The 20773-nt window shown below is 40.1% G+C and overlaps 1 protein-coding gene across 1 annotated transcript in view; it reads left to right on the forward strand.

Moving 5' to 3' along the window:
• The window catches only part of LOC117265110 (cadherin-7-like), a 168384-nt gene extending 148317 nt beyond the window's left edge, over positions 1 to 20067 (forward strand). Inside the window, exons 11-12 of the mRNA XM_033639504.2 lie at positions 1013 to 1261; positions 18210 to 20067. Of these exons, the coding sequence (XP_033495395.1) occupies positions 1013 to 1261; positions 18210 to 18724 (764 nt within the window). The 3' untranslated portion in view covers positions 18725 to 20067. The remainder of the gene's footprint in view (positions 1 to 1012; positions 1262 to 18209) is intronic.
• The last annotated feature ends 706 nt before the right edge of the window (positions 20068 to 20773 follow it).

The following is a 20773-nucleotide window of genomic DNA, read 5'->3' on the forward strand; positions in this document are numbered from 1 at the left end:
CCTAGGTGGCTGCATACACTCCTCTTCATACCATACCTGAAGAAAGAAGCCCGGGCTGAAAAAGAAACGCTAGGTGGACACAGGCCCTAAGATTTTGAATCCAGGAATTTTACTTGCAGCAGAATATTTCTATGCTGTGATTCTGCTACTTTACTTCAGTTAAAGATCGAAGTACTTCCACCCCTGTTCAGCAGACACATAAAGATGACATTCTGGTGCTTACATACTTTTAGCCTGCACCTTAACGCCTTAACATCTTATTTTTACTTGTCTGTGTTTAGACACGACTAAACGTTTCCCGCTTAACACCCTATATTTATTTATTTATTAAATATTCATTTAACAAAACAAGTGTTTTATTTTTAACCCATCACAGTTGTTGCCCACCAACTGTGTGTTTTTCTTCACCTGTGAGAACATTTTGCTGATTTGACTAATGTGGCATTTACAAAAGAACCCATCTCTATATTCATTCTTACCTTGTTCTTGGACTCAAACAGCAATCTGAATATCAATCAAAAAAACAAAGGTGTTGTCCTTCAAGGAGAAATCTACATTTCAAGTGTGACTGCTCAATTTGAAAGTGCATTTCAATCTATTGAAGAAGCTGTCATGAAATGGCTTTTTTTTCCCCCCTGGTATAACGGCATATTGTTCTCCTCTGGCTGCCTTTTCCTCTCTCATACGCTGAGATTTCATATAAGATTTTTACCATCAAACAAAAGCTGTTATTAGCCAACAGGTGGCAAGACCAGGGAGAGACGCCACAGCGTATCATATAATGAATTGTGTTAATGACACCATCTGTTGGCATTCCTGCTTTTAATACTGTAAAATCATTTCAAACTGCAGAGCCAAAGCACAGCAATCATTACAGAATACAAGCTAAGCCTCCTGCTAGTCATATATGCCGTTCATTGTTCATTTGAAGCCTATAAAGTTTCAGACTAAACACAGCTCTCCAGGCTTTTCTCTAACAAGTCTCACCAATGTGTGTTTTTCCTCTTTGCAGACAACACAGCGTCCATACTGACAAAACGAGGTGGTTTCAGGAGACGGGAGCAACCTATATACCGGCTGCCGGTGTTGATCGTGGACAGTGGAAGTCCTGCCCTCAGCAGCACAAACACACTCTCAGTGCGAGTGTGTGACTGCGATTCAGATGGCGTGGCCTTGTCCTGTGGAGCCGTGGCCTACACTGCCACTGGCCTGAGCACCGGCGCCCTCCTGGCTATTTTAGGCTGCATCATCACGCTCCTGGGTAAGATCATGCGACCTCGGTGTCAAAAACACAAGTCCAACAACAGCAATTATTTTTGTAGCGGGAGAGGTCAGTATAAAGTTCAGAGTGATCGTTATTGTAGAGGTGATCTTTTTGGTTACTATTCCTATCAGATATGAAGACATTTTATCGGTGATTTAACTGTAGTTACTTATTAATGTATCTGTCTCTTTCTTTATAAACTTTGTGACCGTGGGGCTGCTGCCTCACCAGCAGTGGTGGAAGAAGAATTTAGATCCTTTACTTTCATAAAAGCAGAGATACCACAGTTATCTGTTGTACTGGATACAACAGCGGAACTGAAAAGCACAACTCAAGGACACACTGAAAGTTCTTTGCTGAAGATATCAGAGTATGTACACAGGAGTGAGTCCAAAAAAAGAAGGTGAAGGTGTCCAAACAATGCTAGGCAAAAGACTGTGTCAAAATAGAGAAGACAGGTGGCATAACACTGGGAACACACAAGGAATAAATGCTGCAAGGCTTACTGAAAACAGTGAAGACGTGCTGGCACAGACAAAGGGGAGCACACAGACTAAACACACGGGAGGCAGGGTAATAAGGGACAGGTGAAACTAATCAGGGCAGGGAAGGTAATCACACACGCGGAAAACACACGAGGGCGGAAGTGCAGCATCTGAAACGAGAGACACAGGTTAGTAACAAAAACAGGAAATAATAACTGTAATAAACTGAAAACAAGAACACATTACCTTAACAGCTGGAACTGGATGTAACAACTATAATATTAAAAATTACTCCATTACAAGTAGACGTTCTGCATTCATACTTGTACCTATGTGAAGCATTATCTGCAAGAACCCATTATGCAGAAAAATTACCTTCATGTTGTATTATTATATACACTCACCGGCCACTTTTTTAGGTACATCTTCCTTGTACCAGGTTGGACCCCCTTTTGCTTTCACAACTGCCTTAATTCTTGGCGGCATAGGTTCAACAAAAATCTCTGAGGAAACATTCCTCAGAGATTTTAGTCCATATTGACATGATAGCATCACAGTTGCACAGATTTATCTCCGTTCCACCACATCCCAAAGGTGCTCTAATGGATTGAGATCTGGTGACTGTGGAGGCCATTGGAGTACAGTGAACTCATTGTCATGTTCAAGAAACCAGTTGGAGATGATTTGAGCTTTGTGACATGGTGCGTTATCCTGCTGGAAGTAGCCATCAGAAGATGGGTACACTGTGGTCATAAAGGGATGGACACAGTCAGCAATAATACTCAGGTAGGCTGTGGTGTTTAAACCATGCTCAGTTGGTACTAAGGGGCCCAAAGTGTGCCAAGAAAATATCCCCCACACCATTACACCACCACCACCAGCAGCCTGAACCACTGATACAAGGCAGGATGGATCCATGCTTTCATGTTGTTTACACCAAATTCTGCCCCTACCATCTGAATGTCTGACTCATCAGACCAGGCAACGTTTTTCCAATCTTCTATTGTCCAGTTTTGGTGAGCCTGTGTGAACTGTAGCCTCAGTTTCCTGTTGTTAGCTGACAGGAGTGGCACCTGGTGTGGTCTTCTGCTGCTGTAGCCCATCTGCTTCAAGGTTGGACGTGTTGTTGGTTCAGAGATGGTCTTCTGCAGACCTTGGTTGTAACCAGTGGTTATTTGAGTTACTGTTGCCTTTCTATCATCTTGAACCAGTCTGGCCATTCTCCTCTGACATCTGGCATCAACAAGGCATTTTCACCCAGAGAACTGCAGCTCACTGGATATTTTCTCTTTTCGGACCATCCTCTGTAAACCCTAGAGATGGTTGTGTGTGAATATCCCAGTAGATCAGCAGTTTCTGAAATACTCAGACCATAGGTGCAAAGTCACTTATATTTCTTCCCCATTCTGATGCTCAGCTTGAAATTCAGCAGGTCGTCTTGACCATGTCTACATGCCTTAATGCAGTGAGTTGCTGCCACGTAATTGGCTGATTAGCTATTTGCATTAGTGAGCAGTTGAACAGGTGTACCTAATAAAGTGGCCGGTGAGTGTATATATTCTATTATTGGTTATTATTACTAACACTTTTACTGTTACATTCAATCAAGTTGGACCTAATTTTTAAGTATTTTATATTCAGGTTATTCTGTAACAAAGTACAATATTTCTTCCTGCATGGTCAAATGGTTGACAGGTGTGTGAAACTGCTCACAACAAGGTCTGTGGATGATTTAAGTTACCAGGTCATGATTTCAGGAAAGAAACATTGCTGTTATGTATTTTTTGGCACTTCGAGCTCCACAAGCTGAGTGCCATCCAGTTCAATTATACTGGAGAGAAGATAGACATCTCTACGGCCGCTATCTCCAACGCTCAGCAACTCACACCAAAACAATCTACACTGATAAATAACACTACAAGTAAGCGGAAAAATATGTATTTTAATTTTGGGTTTGACCATCCTTTGTATGGTGGAGTAAAGCACTGATCACCAGATTCTCAGTGAAGAAAAAAACCTTTTAAAAAGAGTCGCTGCAGTCCCACATTTCTAACAACAGTGCAGGAAAACTATACTTGCTCAAACTACTCAGCTTGAAATGTGTGTGTGCGGCCAAGTCAGTTAGCCCTAAAGGCTAATATGACAGACGACAAGCCAAACCAAATCACTGAATGTCAAAAAAGCAGCAGCGGAAAATACGACATAAACATTGTTAACCGTAATAAATATGACGAGCAGCAGCAGCAGTAATGGCTGTGTGTGTTTTTTAGCAGAATTAAAGACTGAATTCGCAAGACCCTGTTAAGTGTTACAGGGACATTATCCATAACTGAAGGGGACATATTGTGCTCCTTAAGTTCATACTTGTGTTATAGGTCAATACTAGAACATGTTTATACGCTTTAATGGTCAATAAACACTTTATTTTCCTCATACTGTCTGTGATGGCACACCTGTCTGAAACGCTACATTTTGGCGCCTCAGTCTGCTGTGACTGGTCGGCGTTTCTAGGTGTTCCATATCTTGGCATCTGCACCGGGGTAATGACTGTTACAGAGAATAGCACTCTCCACCGTGAATAATCACCAATTAAAACCTTGTAAAAATTGAACATAGCGTTAGCTCAGGCAGGACATGATGTCAAGCTCAGCTCACATCCCAGCTATATCAGCTGATCTCAAGCAGCCAGTCAAGTGAGGGAGTCAGCTGATAGATCACATGATTCCTTTCTATGCAACCAATAGGCAAATCTCATTCAGGGCGCCCTATTTAAACTGCTCTGGCCTGCCTACTGTTGCTGCTTCCTCTACAAGCTGCTTTGCAACCTGCCTCCACCCCAGCTCCTCCTTTTCATGTTGTGTCTGACTTATCAGTATCATATCTGTTTGTCATTGATGCTGCTCTATTCTGTTCCCGGGAGGTCTTTGCTGCTGTTCTCCCTGCATTAGGCTTTCCATGTAGGCGCATGGAAGGGCAGAGAGGTTTGCCTCTCTACCCTAAGGAGAGGCTTTCTGTGTAGGCCCAAGGAAAGGCAGAGGGGCCCCAGAACAGAGCCATACTGCCAAATACTGCAAATGGAAATTAAGTTTTCTTTGACTAAAGTGTTCCTGACCGAACTAGACATTTTCCAGCAGGAATGTGACCCCAAAATCTGGGGAAAATTCACAACATCAGCAACCAAGATTACATGTTTCCCTGACATTAGCATGTAGCCACATGTAGCAGTGTGGGCTACAGTTAAAGTGCTAAACACTTGCGGTCTCTTGCCTGGAGCAGATGACCATATAAAGAAATCTGACATGAGCTGACATCAGCTTTTGTCAAAAGTAGAAAGAACGTTGAGAGTATTCAGAGAGGTCTGAAGCCTGAGGTTTTTGCTCACAGGGATAACTTTTACATATGTTTACCTCATTATTTGAAACTTTGGACACCTGACATTGTAACATCATATCCGCTGCGAGGGTCCTAAGGACAGAGGGATGTCGTATGCTGTAAAGCCTTGTGAGGCAAATTGTGATTTGTGATATTGGGCTTTATAAATAAAATTGATTGATTGACTGATTGATATGACAGACAATAGCAAAAGCACAGTAGGTCCCCTTTAAAAGAAAAAAATACAATACCCTCCCTTCCACTATCTCAAAATGGTATCTCAACAAAATGGTGAATGTTCACATCTTCCAGCCACTCGTTATTTTTCTGTTTTTAAATACGATAAAATAACACCAAATATGAATGAAATCAGATGATGCTAAAGCCTGAAATGTAAAAGATCCAATGATAATTAATTCTTGCAATAACTCTCAGAAGGGAGGAATGAATCTGGGATGAGAACACTTTAAAAGACCCTCCTCTACTCTTGCAAAAAATTCACCTTTGTTCCAGCAGAAAGAAAAAACAAACCCTCCTCTCTCTCTCTGATTGCCTCTCCACCCATTATAATTTTTCTACAGTCCCTTAGCAAATCAAAAGGGTGGACAGTTCACTGAGAGCTTAAATAGCCTCTAACATCACATCACTTTGGAGTTGTCTGCCTGGAGTAGCTCGCAGGCTTTGTTGCAGTAGGAGTATATTCAAGCAAACAACCTTTGCAGTTCATGTTTAAGTTCAGATTTAAGTGAAGGTAATGCATATATACAGTGCAACACCACAAAACAACACTTACGTCGGTATTTACAACCCATTCAGACTTATCTCCACTTTTATATACTCTGCAGGCAGCCGAATGTGTGAGAGAAGCTCTGCTAAAACATAGTTGCATCTTGAGGTCTTGCACATGTCAAACCTGGAGGGAGATATCTTCCCCTCATATTTCCTCTTTGGTAAATACACATGACCTATAGGTCAGTCGGCTCTGAATAACAGCCTCCATGTTTACAAGTAAAGTACCACTGAAATCCTGCCAACAGGATCAATTAACTACAGTCGGTGTATACTGGGTTTTAGTGGAGTACTTTTTGTTTTTTCCTCTGAGTCTTTAGCTGGACCCAGTAAACCGTAAAATCCATTCTGTGGGTTGTTCACTAAACTAAGTGGCCACCCAATGTTTTTGCTTTCCCTTTATTTAAGATGTTTAATTCTGTTTGTCCAACCTTTGAGAAATATCAGAGAATAACATTATTGGGCCAAAAGAAGCAGGCATTACTCCAAAAGTTATTTTAAATAACACTTGATTGGACACTTAAATAAACATTAAGGGGTATTAGGAAGTATTTATATTTCATGTTCAAGTCTCCAGCAGCTCTTTTAAAAACCCTCTATTGCCAGTTATGATTATATTTCATTTATGTGACAGCACTCCTCCAGCGTTTGAGCACACTATACTGAAAAATAAAGTGTAATTTCATTGAGAGAAAGCAGCGCCTAAAGGCAGCCTGAGACAGTGATGAGATTCCAGATTTTTAGATCATTTTCCCTCCTAAAGGAGCTCTCATGGTGCCTTCCCCCAGAAACGTTTCACTGTATTTTATTATAGTGTTTCTTGGAGGTCATACTGTATGTAATGCCGCTTCTCAAGGACCGGTGCCTCTGATTTCCAGTGCAACACCAAGATGTACGTTAAGGCATTTGTACGTGAGATTCATTAACATAACCTTAGAGATGGATGCAGCACTGAGCTGTCACCTCCTGTGTGCTTTACTGCTCATAAAACCCACAGACAAAGCGTAACCACATCAGAGCAGAGTCGTAGTTTAACGCTTAGGTGATCTTCATTGTGAGCTGAGGAGGATCTAAACAGCATATACAATAACTGAAATGAGTTCTTTGATGGGGGTCAAACTTTGCTTTTTATTCTGGTCCCCTTGAAGTTTGCCTTCCTTTTATTGCAACAGAGAACGCTTCTCTTGATAAATGAAAACTTCAAAAGAGCAACAGGGGGAAATATGTGTTGGTGCAACCCTGAACCCAGCATCGCTAATGAAAGCTGGCTCTATTCTACACGGCATGGCCTTAGGCCACAGGCTTAGAACTAATGGCCTCCAGTTTAATATACCTCCTAGTCGCCTCGTCTCTGTTTGAGTGTGTGAATGTGTGTGTGTGTGTGTGTGTGTGTGTGTGTGTGTCCTTAGCTGTCCCCATCAGTCTGTTTTGCTCAATTGGGTCAGCCTCTTTCCTTCTTTTCTCTGTTTCCTCTTTGTGCATATTCACCCCCCCCCCCCCCCCCCCCCCTTCCCTTCTTCCCTCGTATTAACAGCCCATGTGCGATCTTTTATTCTGATCTTCCATCAAGACCTCTTTCAATCTGTGGGTAGCAATTGAGGCTGTGATTGCGTGTGATTGTATTATTTTGGATGAGACACGAGCTGAAATAAGACCCGAGCTGCTGTCATCCTCAGGTGCTGTCAATCTGAAGTCATGGGAGGAGAAGTATTCAGGTTTTTTACTTCAGTAGAAGAAGTAATACCACAGTGTGACAAATACTCTGTCCTGCATTGAAAATTTTACTCAGTTAAAAGTAGAACAGTTAATAAAACTTCTAAGAACCTTTTTTTTTATCAGCTAGTGATGTAGAAACTGTCATCCACACTGTTACATCCTACTTAGTGTACTGTAACTCTATATTCAACTCAATATTCCTGTCTCACCCAGTACAAACCCTCCAAACTTCAACGTGTTCAACTTGCAGCAGCAAGACTCCTCACAAATCCAATTGCAGAGTAGACATAACATCTACTTTAGCATCCTCACACTGGTTACCCATACATGTTAGAAAGTGTTGTAAAATTTTAATGATGACTTTTAAAGCATGTGTGGAGGTAGCCCCTGATGATTTCACTGACTTACTAACCCTCTATACGTCTGATTGTAGCCTGAGATCCTCCAGCAGAAGTCTGTTTGTTCCAAGGTGAAGCCTTAAAACCAGAGGAGCTGAAGCCTTCAGAGTCATGGCCCCAGATCTCACTCACTCACTCACTTACTCTCTTTTTCAGAATTGCTTTCTCTTGAATCGATTACTTTTCTTTTTTACTTTTATATGTTTTTACTGTCCAATTTAAAGTCATTCCCCATTCTGATACTCGGTTTGAACTTCAGCAGGTCGTCTTGACCATGTCTACACGCCTAAATGCATTGAGGTGCTGCCACGTGATTGGCTGATTAGTTATTTGCATTAACAAGCAGTTGAACAGGTGTACCTAATAAAGTGGCCGTGGAGTATATATATGGCTTATATTTGTGTGATTGATTGTGCATCTGGACCAATGTGGCAGGGACAGTTTTTGGTCCCACTTCACCAAGTCTCTCTTTCTGTGAGGGAGACTTGGTTACAATTAAATACAGACCTGTGAAAACTATGGGAAAACATCTCATTTCTCTCTAGAGATCCTTTCCATAGTGTTATCAGAAACTTTTAGTGTTAAAAACAAGCACTTTTAGTGGACGTAAATTGATGGTGCATTCTTGCGGATAGGGATTACATTGCAGCACTCTCTGTCAATAATGGACCAATTTTGAAAATTGTTGTCTCCATGAGTCACTTAAGCGCAAAAGCATGGGAAAACAGGGTCCAGGTTGAAAAATACATAAGAGCCTCAACTCACTAAAATCCCTAAATTTGCCGTTAATGACAAAACAATTACAGCAAATATAGAGATGGCAGCAGCACATAATCAGAAATTAACACTAAATAAAAGCTCTGCTCGGCTGTGTACTCAAATACACTGGTATCACTGGTCTCAAATCAGCGTCTTTTCTTTTTCCTCCATCGATCTCTCACTCTCTCATCAGGTGCGGGGAACACACACTCCCACCTGAGTCTAACAACTACAATACATAGCTGCGCGTGGAGAGCTCTTCAGAGCGCCACTCCTCTCCTCATCTTCGGGTTGAGTCTGAGAGCTTCAATCACAACAGTTGATACAAAGTGTGCAGTTTCCACCTGCCTGCCTTTAAACCCTGCAGAGCTGCATGCACATTAGCTTTGGCTCTACATACTCATAAGCTAAGTGGTCATTAATCATAGGTTGATATTTTTAGATTTAATTACAGAGCTTGTCCTCTACTCCTTGCAGTAATATTCCTGAAAATGCCTGGGTACAACTATGCTTTTTTTCCTTTTTGTAAATGTCATTTAAAACCTTTTTTTTAATGACACAGTCACTTTTGGATGATACATCCAAACTACTGAGACAATCATTATCTTGTTAAGATTTTCCCAGTACAGGTCGGGTATGGCTCAATCCTCCAGAGGGCCAATTAGGACATTACGTAGCACTCAGAATCTCCAGATAGTTATTTCTGTCAGAGTATTGCTTATCAGACTCATTCTATAAATCTTTGTGTCCATTCTTCCGTGTCTTATTTTACTGTCTGTCTCCCGTGTTAGCCCCTCTGTCTGCGTCTCTATTTAGGCGTCTGTATTCAGACGGCAGACTCTCTTTTTTCCAGATCTGATCTTTAAGCTCCACTGTGCCCATTGTAACCTGCAAATTTGTGTTTAAACTGTGTAATTATTTGCTATCACACTGGTTGACATGCTAAAAATAAGAGAAGAAAAGGAAATAAGCCCCTTTTTTTAACTTAGCAAGTCAATTAAGAGCAGATTTGTCTTCATAATGACAGCCTGGCAGGAGCTAAAAAGACCTCTTGTGAGGGAATTGGAGGGAAGATGCAAACAGCTTGCAGAAGGATACATAGAACAAAATAAAAACGGAAATGTTGACGAGACAGTAAAGAAGCACAGACGCATAATCCAGACAGATACACAGTTAACTGTGATAGATAACATCGGCCACAACAAAGGAAAAATAAAAGCTGTTTGAATCATGCAGCAAACATACAGCGGCACTGATAAAGCAGCCAGTAACATGGAGGATTTGTGTTTGCGGATTCTGATTGTTTCTGTGCCCTTCATCATCTCGTTGTGGCGCAGAATGTGTTTTGTTGCAATGTCATCCGTGCAGGAGAGTGATATCTGTCACGTTGATGAGGACGCATGAGACCTCTTCATCTGTCTAGACACCTTTACTTTATTGCCAGCTCTCTTCTATACTCTCATTCTCTGTCCTTGTTGTTACAACATTTAAGTCAGTAAGAGCTGAAACAATCACCAGTCCCAACTACTTTCATAATCAGTTATCGGTTGAAGTCAGTTATTAAGTAAATAAGACACAGATTTCCTGGTTACAGCTTCTAAAATGTGATGATTAGCTGCTTCTCTCTGTTTAATGTCATTGTAAAGTGAGTGTCTTTGAGTTATAGACACATAAAGAGCAATTTGAAAATGTTTACCTCATACACTTTGGACAGTCTTCACTATTTCGTAACTTTTTATTCTGCAAACAATTTAGCAGTTAGTTGAGGAAATAATCATAAGATTAATCAATAATGAAAATAATTTTTTGCAGCACCAACAGCAGTAATTACTAAGTGTTTTAGAAAACCCTATTCACACCGGACTAGTATTACCAAGAGAGCTGGTGATTTAGAAAATACCCCCTACGTCTGCATTGATAAGCAAAGTCTGTATTTTACTTGAATATACTGACAACCCCCTGGATATGATGCACACAGTCATTTGTAACTCCACTCTACACAATGCAGAAACACTACACACTACCTTGTTTTTTCTTTCAAATGTGAGATAAACAAACAGAACCAGTGCTGCCATACATTTTCACACATCATATATCTCATCATCTTTTGAGATTTCACTCTTCTGATGGATTTGAGCTTGGTCTTTCTGCGAGTGGGTTTCAATGCAGCGACATGATCCTTCTGTACCCAGACCGCTGTCAATACTTTCATTTATAATAACCAAGGCAGCCTCCGTAATTCTTGACCAGGAAAGAGGCGTGGAGAAAACAAAAAAAACCTGAATACGACCTCACCGAGATGCCAATTCACAGGGGATTTATATTATCACATTATCTCTATGTTTGTTGAAATATCTGAGGTATTTTGTCAGTATTACTGACAAAACACCTCATGGCAGATTTGTACAGGAGTAAGATCACAGACAGACTCTGCAAATATTACAAATTACTTGAGGTCCCCAGGCGATATTAGTCCTGTGCAAATAGGGCTTAAGCTGCTTGTAATAAAACTTACACGTACTGACCTTAATTGTCAGACACAAATAAAACAGTAATTGAAAAAAAGGTGGTTAGACTCTTCCTAAATAAGCACCACAATGGTAGGAACGTTCCATGAATTATATTAAGATCATATCCTCTGTAGGTAAAAAAATATTCTGTCAAATAATCTCCTATCCAATCAAGCTGTCAGTCAGAACCTAAACTGTGGCAGGACGCTCTGTCCAGTCACATAAAGAGCTCTGCATGGCCTCACAGAAGCAATCGACTGTACACTTATTTATTAGTTAGTTGAAAAATTATGGGACGGCTGTGGCTCAGAGGTAGAGCGGGTGTTCCCTAATCAGAAAATCAGGAGTTTGATTCCCGGTGATCCAGTCAGCATGTCGAAGCATCCTTGAGCAAGAACCCCAAATTGCTCCTGATGGCTGTTCCATCAGTAGTGAGCGTGTTAAAAACTGAATAGCAGGTGGCATCTTGTACTGTAGCCTCGGCTACCAGTATGTGAATGGGTGAATGTGACTCATAGTGTAAAAAGCCTTTTAAGTGGCCAGATGACTAAATAGGTGCTATACAAGTGCAGGTCCATTATTTATCTATACTTCAATTCAGAATCTCTCTTTCCTCAGGGACTGAGTTTCATTCACAGTCAATGCTGTAACAATTTATTGAGGGACTTAACGCCTGCAACTACTGTGCATATTCTGAAAATGTTAGGACACAGGACACAGGACACAGTAAGCAACAATTAAAGTTAAAGTTAAGAAAACAAACATACTTAAATACTACACTGTGTCCTAACTGGATGTGAGTGTCAGACTATGATGTCGCATCGCGTCACATCATGTAAACAAACCACCAACCTAGCAGCTGTGGTCTCAGAGTAAACACTGAAAAGATGGGTGAGAATGTAATTCCTCATTATTCATACTCACAACAATATCGCAGGTCATAGATATCAGTGTTCTGGTTCCCATATGATATCATATCACCATCTCCACTTTGTAAAATAAGATAGCTTGCTAGCATCCCACACAGTTCTTACCAGGAATGTTCATCTTCTTGGTGATCTCCCTCCAGCCAGACATCAACTTATGTAGGTATTTGCGGTAAAATAATGAGGCATCCTGTAGGTACTTTCTCATTTAAACCTTGTGAATCAGCCATTCCTCCTCCATTGTGGTGCTTCCAACACGAGCGACAGACTAAAAATAGAAACTGGGAGTCCGACAAAAGTTTAGCTCAAAAAGGTGTGCTACATCGCGTCACGTCGCTCACAGGGAGTTACAACACTCCAGTCGAAAACAATGCAGTCATACTGATTTAGTCGCTGATACTCACTTGAGTCGCATCCAACTAGAACACGGTGCTAGAGATTGCCATGTTTTGGAATTACATAAAATTGAATTTCTTTATTGTTACTGCATACTTGTATGCATCAGAGAGGGGAAAAAAAGGACACTTCAAAGATGACACAGTGTAGCCAAAGATACTGTATTATAACAAGATGGCCCACCTACAATATACTCCCATTGTATGAAATGGTATACATTTCCGGTCTCCTAAGTAGGCGTTGTCCCCTGTACCCCAATCAAAGACGATGGAGAACCGCCAATCAAAGATGAGTATCCTCAACCTCATTTGGTTATCGTAGATTAGCTGGGCTAACCGTTAGCCGTTAGCGGTGTCTGTAATAACTCAGTAACTCAATAAACGGCCCGTGAAAAAAATATTTTTTCCAGCAGATGTCTTAGTTACAACATGATTGAGCTAGCAAAGCAGTTTTGTGTTGCTATGTGTGGTATTTATTCAGTTTTGGGAAATCATGATGTCTAGAAAGCATCAGTGGCTGCAGCTGACAGGGACAGCTAACAGCAGCAGCAAAGCTAACATCAGGACATCATCTGTTAAAGCCTCCCGCTGTCGGATACGACATGAAACTACTCCAGTTAGCTCAATCATGTTGTAACTAAGACATCCGCTGGATTTTTTTTTGTTTTTTAATCCAGTATCTTTGGTGAAACGGCACTGATTTCAGCACCAGAGAGGACATATCTGTTGCCCCGGATCTCGCGAGAGTGTGTTGTTGAGACAGAGACAGGTCTTGAACAAAGTAAATTTTCTCCTGATTTGTCCGTCTGAAATTTGCCATTTTGGTGTCGGAATGTTCTGAAAATATTTGGCTTGTGATAAATGGGTCCAATATTTGCTTCTGTGACTATGGGGCTAAAGAATCGTCCATAATCTATAATCACGTTCATTTCTCCCACTGAAGTCAATGGACTCAGGACCTGCTGTTAGTCTCCTAAAGGAGCATGGTGGTCATGAACCCCACGTGACACTGATACAGGAAACTGACTCACAGTGGACCGTCTTGGTTTATCCACTGTCTTTGGTGTAGCTTACCGCTAGCCTGCAGCTGCATTTTCCAGACACCAGGGCCACAGAACTGGGTGATCCTCCTGCTTTACTAAAGTCCATGTAAACAACCAAGTGTCTTTGACAGAAAAAACTACAGATTGCAGGCTGTGCTAGTTAAGTGAAAGTGAAGAAAAGATCTTGTCAGTTTTTACAGGTGAGAAAACTCAAGCTGTCGTTGTGAAGAGCCTTTTTGCCATCCAGTGGCTTTTGTTTTTCTTCCCGATTGAATAATGAAATTGTTATTTATTAATTTAAATAGGACAAAAAAAAATGAATTGGACCATATGGCTTTAGTGTGGTACATTCCAAAAAAATATAAAAGTTATGTCACACTTGATACCATGAAGCCTATCTTTTTAAGGAAGAATTTGAAAATGTAAATGACAATTGTCAGGACATAAAACCAATAAACTGCTGATCTATAGCCGTCAGCACTGAAAAAAATTCAAATTGAAAACTGAATTGAATTGTGACCTTTAAATCAAATGTCTAATTGAATGAGGAATTTGTAGAACTGTAACACCCACATTCAATAATGTTTAATAAGGGTATAGTGAGAAAAAAAAACTCATCAGAAATGTGTGCATGTGGTTTGATCCCATTAGATTGACAGTAGCCCATATTTTGATTGAAATGTCGTTAAATCCTGATTGGTGCATGGAGGTACATAATATCACCTTGGACCAACTAAGTTCTGCCCATTTCTAACCATTTAGAAGAGTTAATAGAAAAACTAAGATACAATAGTCTCTTGCTTTTGGAAAAAAAAGAAAAAAGCTGCATTCATGTAGGACTTTTTTTTAATTAGAAGCTAATTAAGAAAATTGGTTTTAAGGGCCTTCAATGCTTTCTTTTTTCATACAAGAATGACACTACTACACAAATGATCTTTCTAGCAGGAATTAGTACTTCAACATAAATCCTCCTTTCATTTCAGACAGTTGCTGATTGATTCCTCTATCTGAAACTGCACTGCAGTACAGAGACACAAAATGAGGGAATAATCAGTCCCAGTTTCACCAGAATCACACAGCACATGGGGGAAAAAATTCTCTAATGAGAAAGTGCATTCAATGATGCATGCTGGTAAGAAAAGGGCAGCACAGAAAACTCACCTTGTTCAGTATCGATTGTGCCGGGTGGATCATTTAAACAATTCAATTACGGCAAAAAGCCTTTGTAACACTAAATTGATCTCCTTTGCTTCTGTTTTTCATTTAGTGTACATCATTAGTAAATGTGTTATGAAGAGTTTGATCATGAGTTTGTGTATTTGCTCAGCTGTCTAGGCTAGAAATCATTTCTTTACAGGACCCTTGGTGCCTGACACAGACTCACTATTTGTATGCCCGGCCATCCACCTGCTCATCCTAGTAGGACGTGATTGGATGTTGGCCCGCTTCCAGTCTGTGACGCATCATGACTGCCTTCTAGGCATTAAACCCTACAGAGCTTTGCTGGAAAGCACTGAGAATATTCTATTTCAATGTGCCACTTTGTAATTCACTTTGGAGAAGCCCTACTGAATCGAAAAGAATTTAGAATGACTCGAGTTCCTAAAATTAAAGAAAACAATCTTCCACGGAAATGTTTGGCGTTCTGTCTTAAAGTGCTAAAAAAAAAAAAGTGTCACAGATATTAGTGGTGGTTGTTAGACCGGAGGGACCATTCCAAGTATTTCACAAAAAACCTGTTGTAGGGTACCAGCAGTCACCAAATAGCCAACAGAGAGCTACCCATTCATCTCCTGCAGCCTTTCCATGTGACACTTTCCTCCCTTCCATCTCTTCCATTTGCTCCCTTATTAGAGGGTGTGAAGTGGTGTTTGAATTCGGTTCCTGGGCCTCTTTCTGGGCTGCCTGCAGTAGCTCGATGTCGAGAAGGAAAAGAAATATGGGCCCACAGAGCGATATTTCACTGGCACCAGCTTGACATTGATGGATAGAGGATCATTAGACATTTGCCAGTTTGCTTGGGCGTAGAGTTATTTTCAGCAATAATGTATGGGTGAGGGAACAGGGGCTGGAGGAGGGCTTCTGGTAAGATCTCAGAGGGACATAGATTCCAGTTTGGTGGAGTTTTGTACAAGTCTTGAAGCAAAATGTAGGTGGTGGAAACCGCAAAGGGGCATAATATATTACATTGCAGGTTTAGTTTTGTAAACTCTAATTGGATTCACAGTGTAGTGGTTTTCTAACCTTTTTTGTCAGATGTTTCCTCACAGCCCCTACAGATGAACTCAAATACTCCTTCACTGACACCACCATCATGTTTCAAATGTGTTTAGTTGAGCTGATTTAAACAGGATGTCATTTAACACTGACACTAACATAAAGGTGGATTTTGTTAGCCGACAGTAGAAGTACTGTCGAAGAGAACTGTCAGTTTTTGGGTGGGTTAGGTTTGCATTTGTCCACTACCATTTGGAGAGGTTGAAGCTGGATGTTTCAACCATTTGTACTACAGTTTAAACTGCTTAGCAAATGCTTTCAGCTAACATTTTCAAGTGCATATACTTCAGGCAAACGATTTTAAACATACATCCCCTACTTTCAGATAAACATTTCAACCATTTATCCATTACTTTTACCTAATATTGTCAACCATTAGCTGCTATTTTAAGCTAACACTGTCAACCATATATCTATTACTTTTAGCTAACATTGTCAACCATTTATCTGCTACTTTTAGCTAACACTTTCAACCATTTATCTGCTACTTTTAGCTAAAACTGTTAACCATTTGTCCTTTACTTTTAGCTTACACTTCCTACCATTTATCTATTACTTTTAGCTATCACTTTTAACGATTTTTCTGCTATTTTAAGCTAACACTTTCAACCATTTATCTGCTACTTTAAGCTAACACTTTCAACCATTTATCTGCTACTTTTAGCTAACACTTTTAACCATTTGTCCGTTTCTTTTAGCTTACACTTCCTACCATTTATCTATTACTTTTAGCTAACCCTTTTTACCATTTATCTGCTACTTTAGCTAAAACGTTCAGCTATTTATCTGTTACTTTTAGCTAACACTTTTAACCATTTAACCGTTGCTTTAAGCTAACATTGTCAACCATTTATCTGCTATTTTTAGCTAAACATTTCAACCATTTATTTGCTACTTTAAGCTAACACTTTCAAACATTTATCTGTTACTTTTAGCGAAAAATTTTAACCATTTAACCATTACTTTTAGCTAACATTGTCAACCATTTATCTGTTATTTTTAGCTTACACTTTTAACTATATATCCACTACTAACACTTTGGATAACACTTTCAAACATATTTGGCTACTTTTAGCTAACACTGTAAACCATTGTCTGCTATTTTAAGCTAACACTGTCAACCATATATCTACTACTTTGGACATGCTTTATGTGGCCTAATATGGCCTGCTACACAATATAGTTCACTTGCATTTTTTCCATTCACCTCACAATGACAGGACTATCATACGCAGGTGAAATGTGTTTTCATGAACACCTGGTAAACAAGCAAACAAGTGGTTACCTAACAGCAGACATTTCCTGCTTGGTAGCATGCATAGCCACAGCAAAGAAGCATAAAGTGGTCAGCGAGGGCCACAGCTTTCAAGAAAATAGAATACTTTTTCACTTACAGATAAAACAGTTTGTATAGTTTTGTTTTGTGTATGTGATTATTTTTAATAACTAATTTGATGCGAGAAGCAGCCGGCCCCCAGGTCTTTTCACATTATCTATTCTGCCCCCCCCCCCCGATCTACTACTTTCAGCCAACACTTTCCACCATCTTTCTGCTTCCTTTATACCGTTATAATAACTGTTTATGAATATATTTCTATTTTAGCCCTTATCCACTGCTTTTAATACAGGCCTGTATATATTGAGATGCTAAAACTAGTAAAAAAATGTATACATACTTTGGTCAATCACAATTTAAAACCGCTGATGCTTTAAGCGAACCACATTGAATCTGAGGAATGTGACAAGATGCTCGATCAGAGTTGGAATTTGGAGGCCAGATTGACGCCTAAAGCTCTTTGGCACCTACCTCGGGCCATTCCTGAGCAGTTTTTGTGGTGTGGCATGGAGTCCTGCTGGGGATGCCACTGCCATCAGGTAATGCAGTTGCCACGAGGGCATGGACTTGGTCTGCAACGGTGTTTGGATGGATGGTGCATGTTAAGTGGCCTCCACATGAATGCCAGGACCCAGTGTTTTCCAGCAGAACAATGCATTGTAAAAAGATGATCAATGTCATTCACTTCATCTGTCAGTGGTTTTAATGTTGTGGCTGATGTATATGTTATATATCATAGACTTAGTTGAGCTACTCTGTAATCCTTCCACACACCCCTGGCAACAGCAGCAGTATCACTGCTTGGGAATCACTGTCACACTGTATTCAGCTTCTCTAACAGCCACATATCCCTGCATGGAAAATATAAAAAAAATATGCGAAAATATCCAAGGTATCAGTCAATATTGACTCCAACATCTCTTCTCTCTTTGTCTTCAGTGATGGTTCTGCTAATTGTGACAATGCGTCGGAGGAGGAAGGAGCCTCTGATTCTTGAGGAGGAGAGGGACATCAGAGAGAACATTGTCCGCTACGACGACGAGGGCGGAGGAGAGGAGGACACAGAGGCCTTCGACATGGTCACCCTTCGCAACCTAAATGTCATCAGAGACCCCAACGTTAGACGAGACGTCACACCAGATACTCCCACCTTCTTTCATTACCCCACAACTACTCGCCCATCCTATAAATCCCTGCCGGACAACGTGGTGTTTCGAGAGTTTATTTGGGACCGACTTAAGGATGCTGATGTGGATCCATCAGCTCCCCCGTATGACTCTCTGCAGACATACGCTTTTGAAGGCAGCGGCTCTGTAGCAGAGTCACTAAGCTCTTTGGAGTCACTAAGTACAGACTCAGATCAGAACTATGACTATCTCAGCAACTGGGGACCACGCTTCAAAAAGCTGGCTGACCTGTACGGCAACAGCGACGCCTCCGGTGTCTTCTCTTAGCCCCCGGATGTCTCTCTTAACCTTTCTTGGACTTAAAAACAAAAAAAATACAAGTAATTTATTGTCAGAGAAAATGATTTTGTCTGCCTTAGTGCATCGGAGGAGAAGATTCAAAGACAAACACAAGAGAGATTGAAAGAAAAACACTTTGACTTCAAAGGTTTTTGGTTTGTTTACCTCCTTGTGTGGATTTTTCAGAAGTGTGCCATGGTAAGTTTTGACACAGACTTCAAAAGTGGCTTGACTGAGGATGAGACCTTGTGTGCAAAAGACATTAAAGGTTTCAAATTTTGGGCTCCAGTCCAACCATTGACTGCAGAATGCATACATGTTGGAGCATTTTTACAGGGAGGCACCTGTCCTTTCATTCCAGCGATGGGCATGGGCCCAGCACTCTTGCTTTGATGCATTCCTTTGCTATCTTTGTGCTAAAAAAACCATAAACGTTTCTCATGAAATGCAGTATCCCTGGCGGCTAATCAGCAGTCACCCGACTGTTCATATGAAATTTGACAACAATTTCTATCGAATTCTTTTTTTGTTTTTTTTGGTTGGGGATCAGGGTAATGAAGCTGTTTTTCATAAGCATTTTCCACATTATTCATAGACTCATACCTCTCAACACCATGAAAAGTGCAGCTGCACTCGTACAGTATAAACAAGTAGTTGATGTGCTAAGGAAGTGATGTGAAGACATAAGTTGTGCAAATAATAAAAAGAATGACACTTAAGTTTGATGTCTCCACTGGGTGAAGCAGGAGCGTATAATTTATCTTATTCTCCTAACAATACATTTTGCAGATGTTGCAATGTAGTGTTTGTCTGAGTCTGTTTTTCTTCAGCCTTTCTATTGCCAAGTCCAATGTATGATTTCTGAGCTATAAAATGTCAGGATTTGGTTGTTCTGCTTTTGTACTAGGCGGGGGGGCCTTGGAACGTCTGGTAGACAGGAAAGCTTTGTTGAGGGATCAGTCTTTGTTGTGCTTGATAGCGAAATTCATGCCACCTAGACTCTAGAAAAAAAGAATTTGTTTCTGAAGTGACAGTCCTTAACCGGGTGAAGTTTGTAAGTAAATGAATTTTGCTTCTGTAGTTTGCAGAGTGCAGCATATATTGTCATTCAGAGATGAAATCAATAATGTCCATGGTTTGTTTGTTAATTAATGGTGAAAGGACACACTGTATGATAATTTGTTTTTCCAGCTTAAACAAATTATGTTACAATTGGGTGTTAACATGTACAACTGATATGTATTATTATTTATTTTGAAGAGGCAGAATTGTGCAAATGATGTTTTTATCCTTTTTGCTGAAAATAAAATTGACATTCAGTTCCTTAAAAAGACTGAAGGAATTTCTTTCAGTCCATCCGAACACAGAGTAAATAAAAAAGGTTATTTCTGTTAATAAAATAACACCAGAGTCTAACAAGAATAATCAATGATTTAAAAAAACATTGGTACCTCACTTTGTGCATTTAGGGAATTCAAGGATCCAGAGAGGGGGGAGGGAAGGGGAGGGTTTTTTTTTTTCTTTCATATCTCTGTTTGATGAGGCTTTTGTAGTTGAAAGGCGAGATCGAGATGCTCCAAAGAGGCATGTGTGATGACTGCGGGGCTCACCGTCGGCCATCTGAGGAGCCTTTTACAAGTCAGCCAAGTCTGTATCATGCAGTCAAAAGAAGCTCCCATAAAGGTGTGTTCAAATACTGCATCTTGTGCAACACCTGAATACAGCACATATACATAGTGTGCATGTATGGTAAGCATGACACTGTCTTCATTATTTTTTTGACTAGAACCAGAAAATACAAAGGTCATGACTCTAAACTTTCCCACTACAGGATCTTTTCCTTTTTTTAAATAACTTTTCATAATGTTAAGAAAAAAATATCCTTAAAATGTCTTAGTATAGTAAAGCATAAAATACAAAAATAAATTCATAATAGAGTATAACATGAAAAAAATGTTATCATAAAATTTGACATGAAAATTTCATTTAAAAAAGTTGTAAGATAGTATGTTATAAAAATATCAGAAAAAATGTTAT

This window comes from Epinephelus lanceolatus, chromosome 20, assembly GCF_041903045.1.
Source record: "Epinephelus lanceolatus isolate andai-2023 chromosome 20, ASM4190304v1, whole genome shotgun sequence".
Lineage (NCBI taxonomy): Eukaryota > Metazoa > Chordata > Actinopteri > Perciformes > Serranidae > Epinephelus > Epinephelus lanceolatus.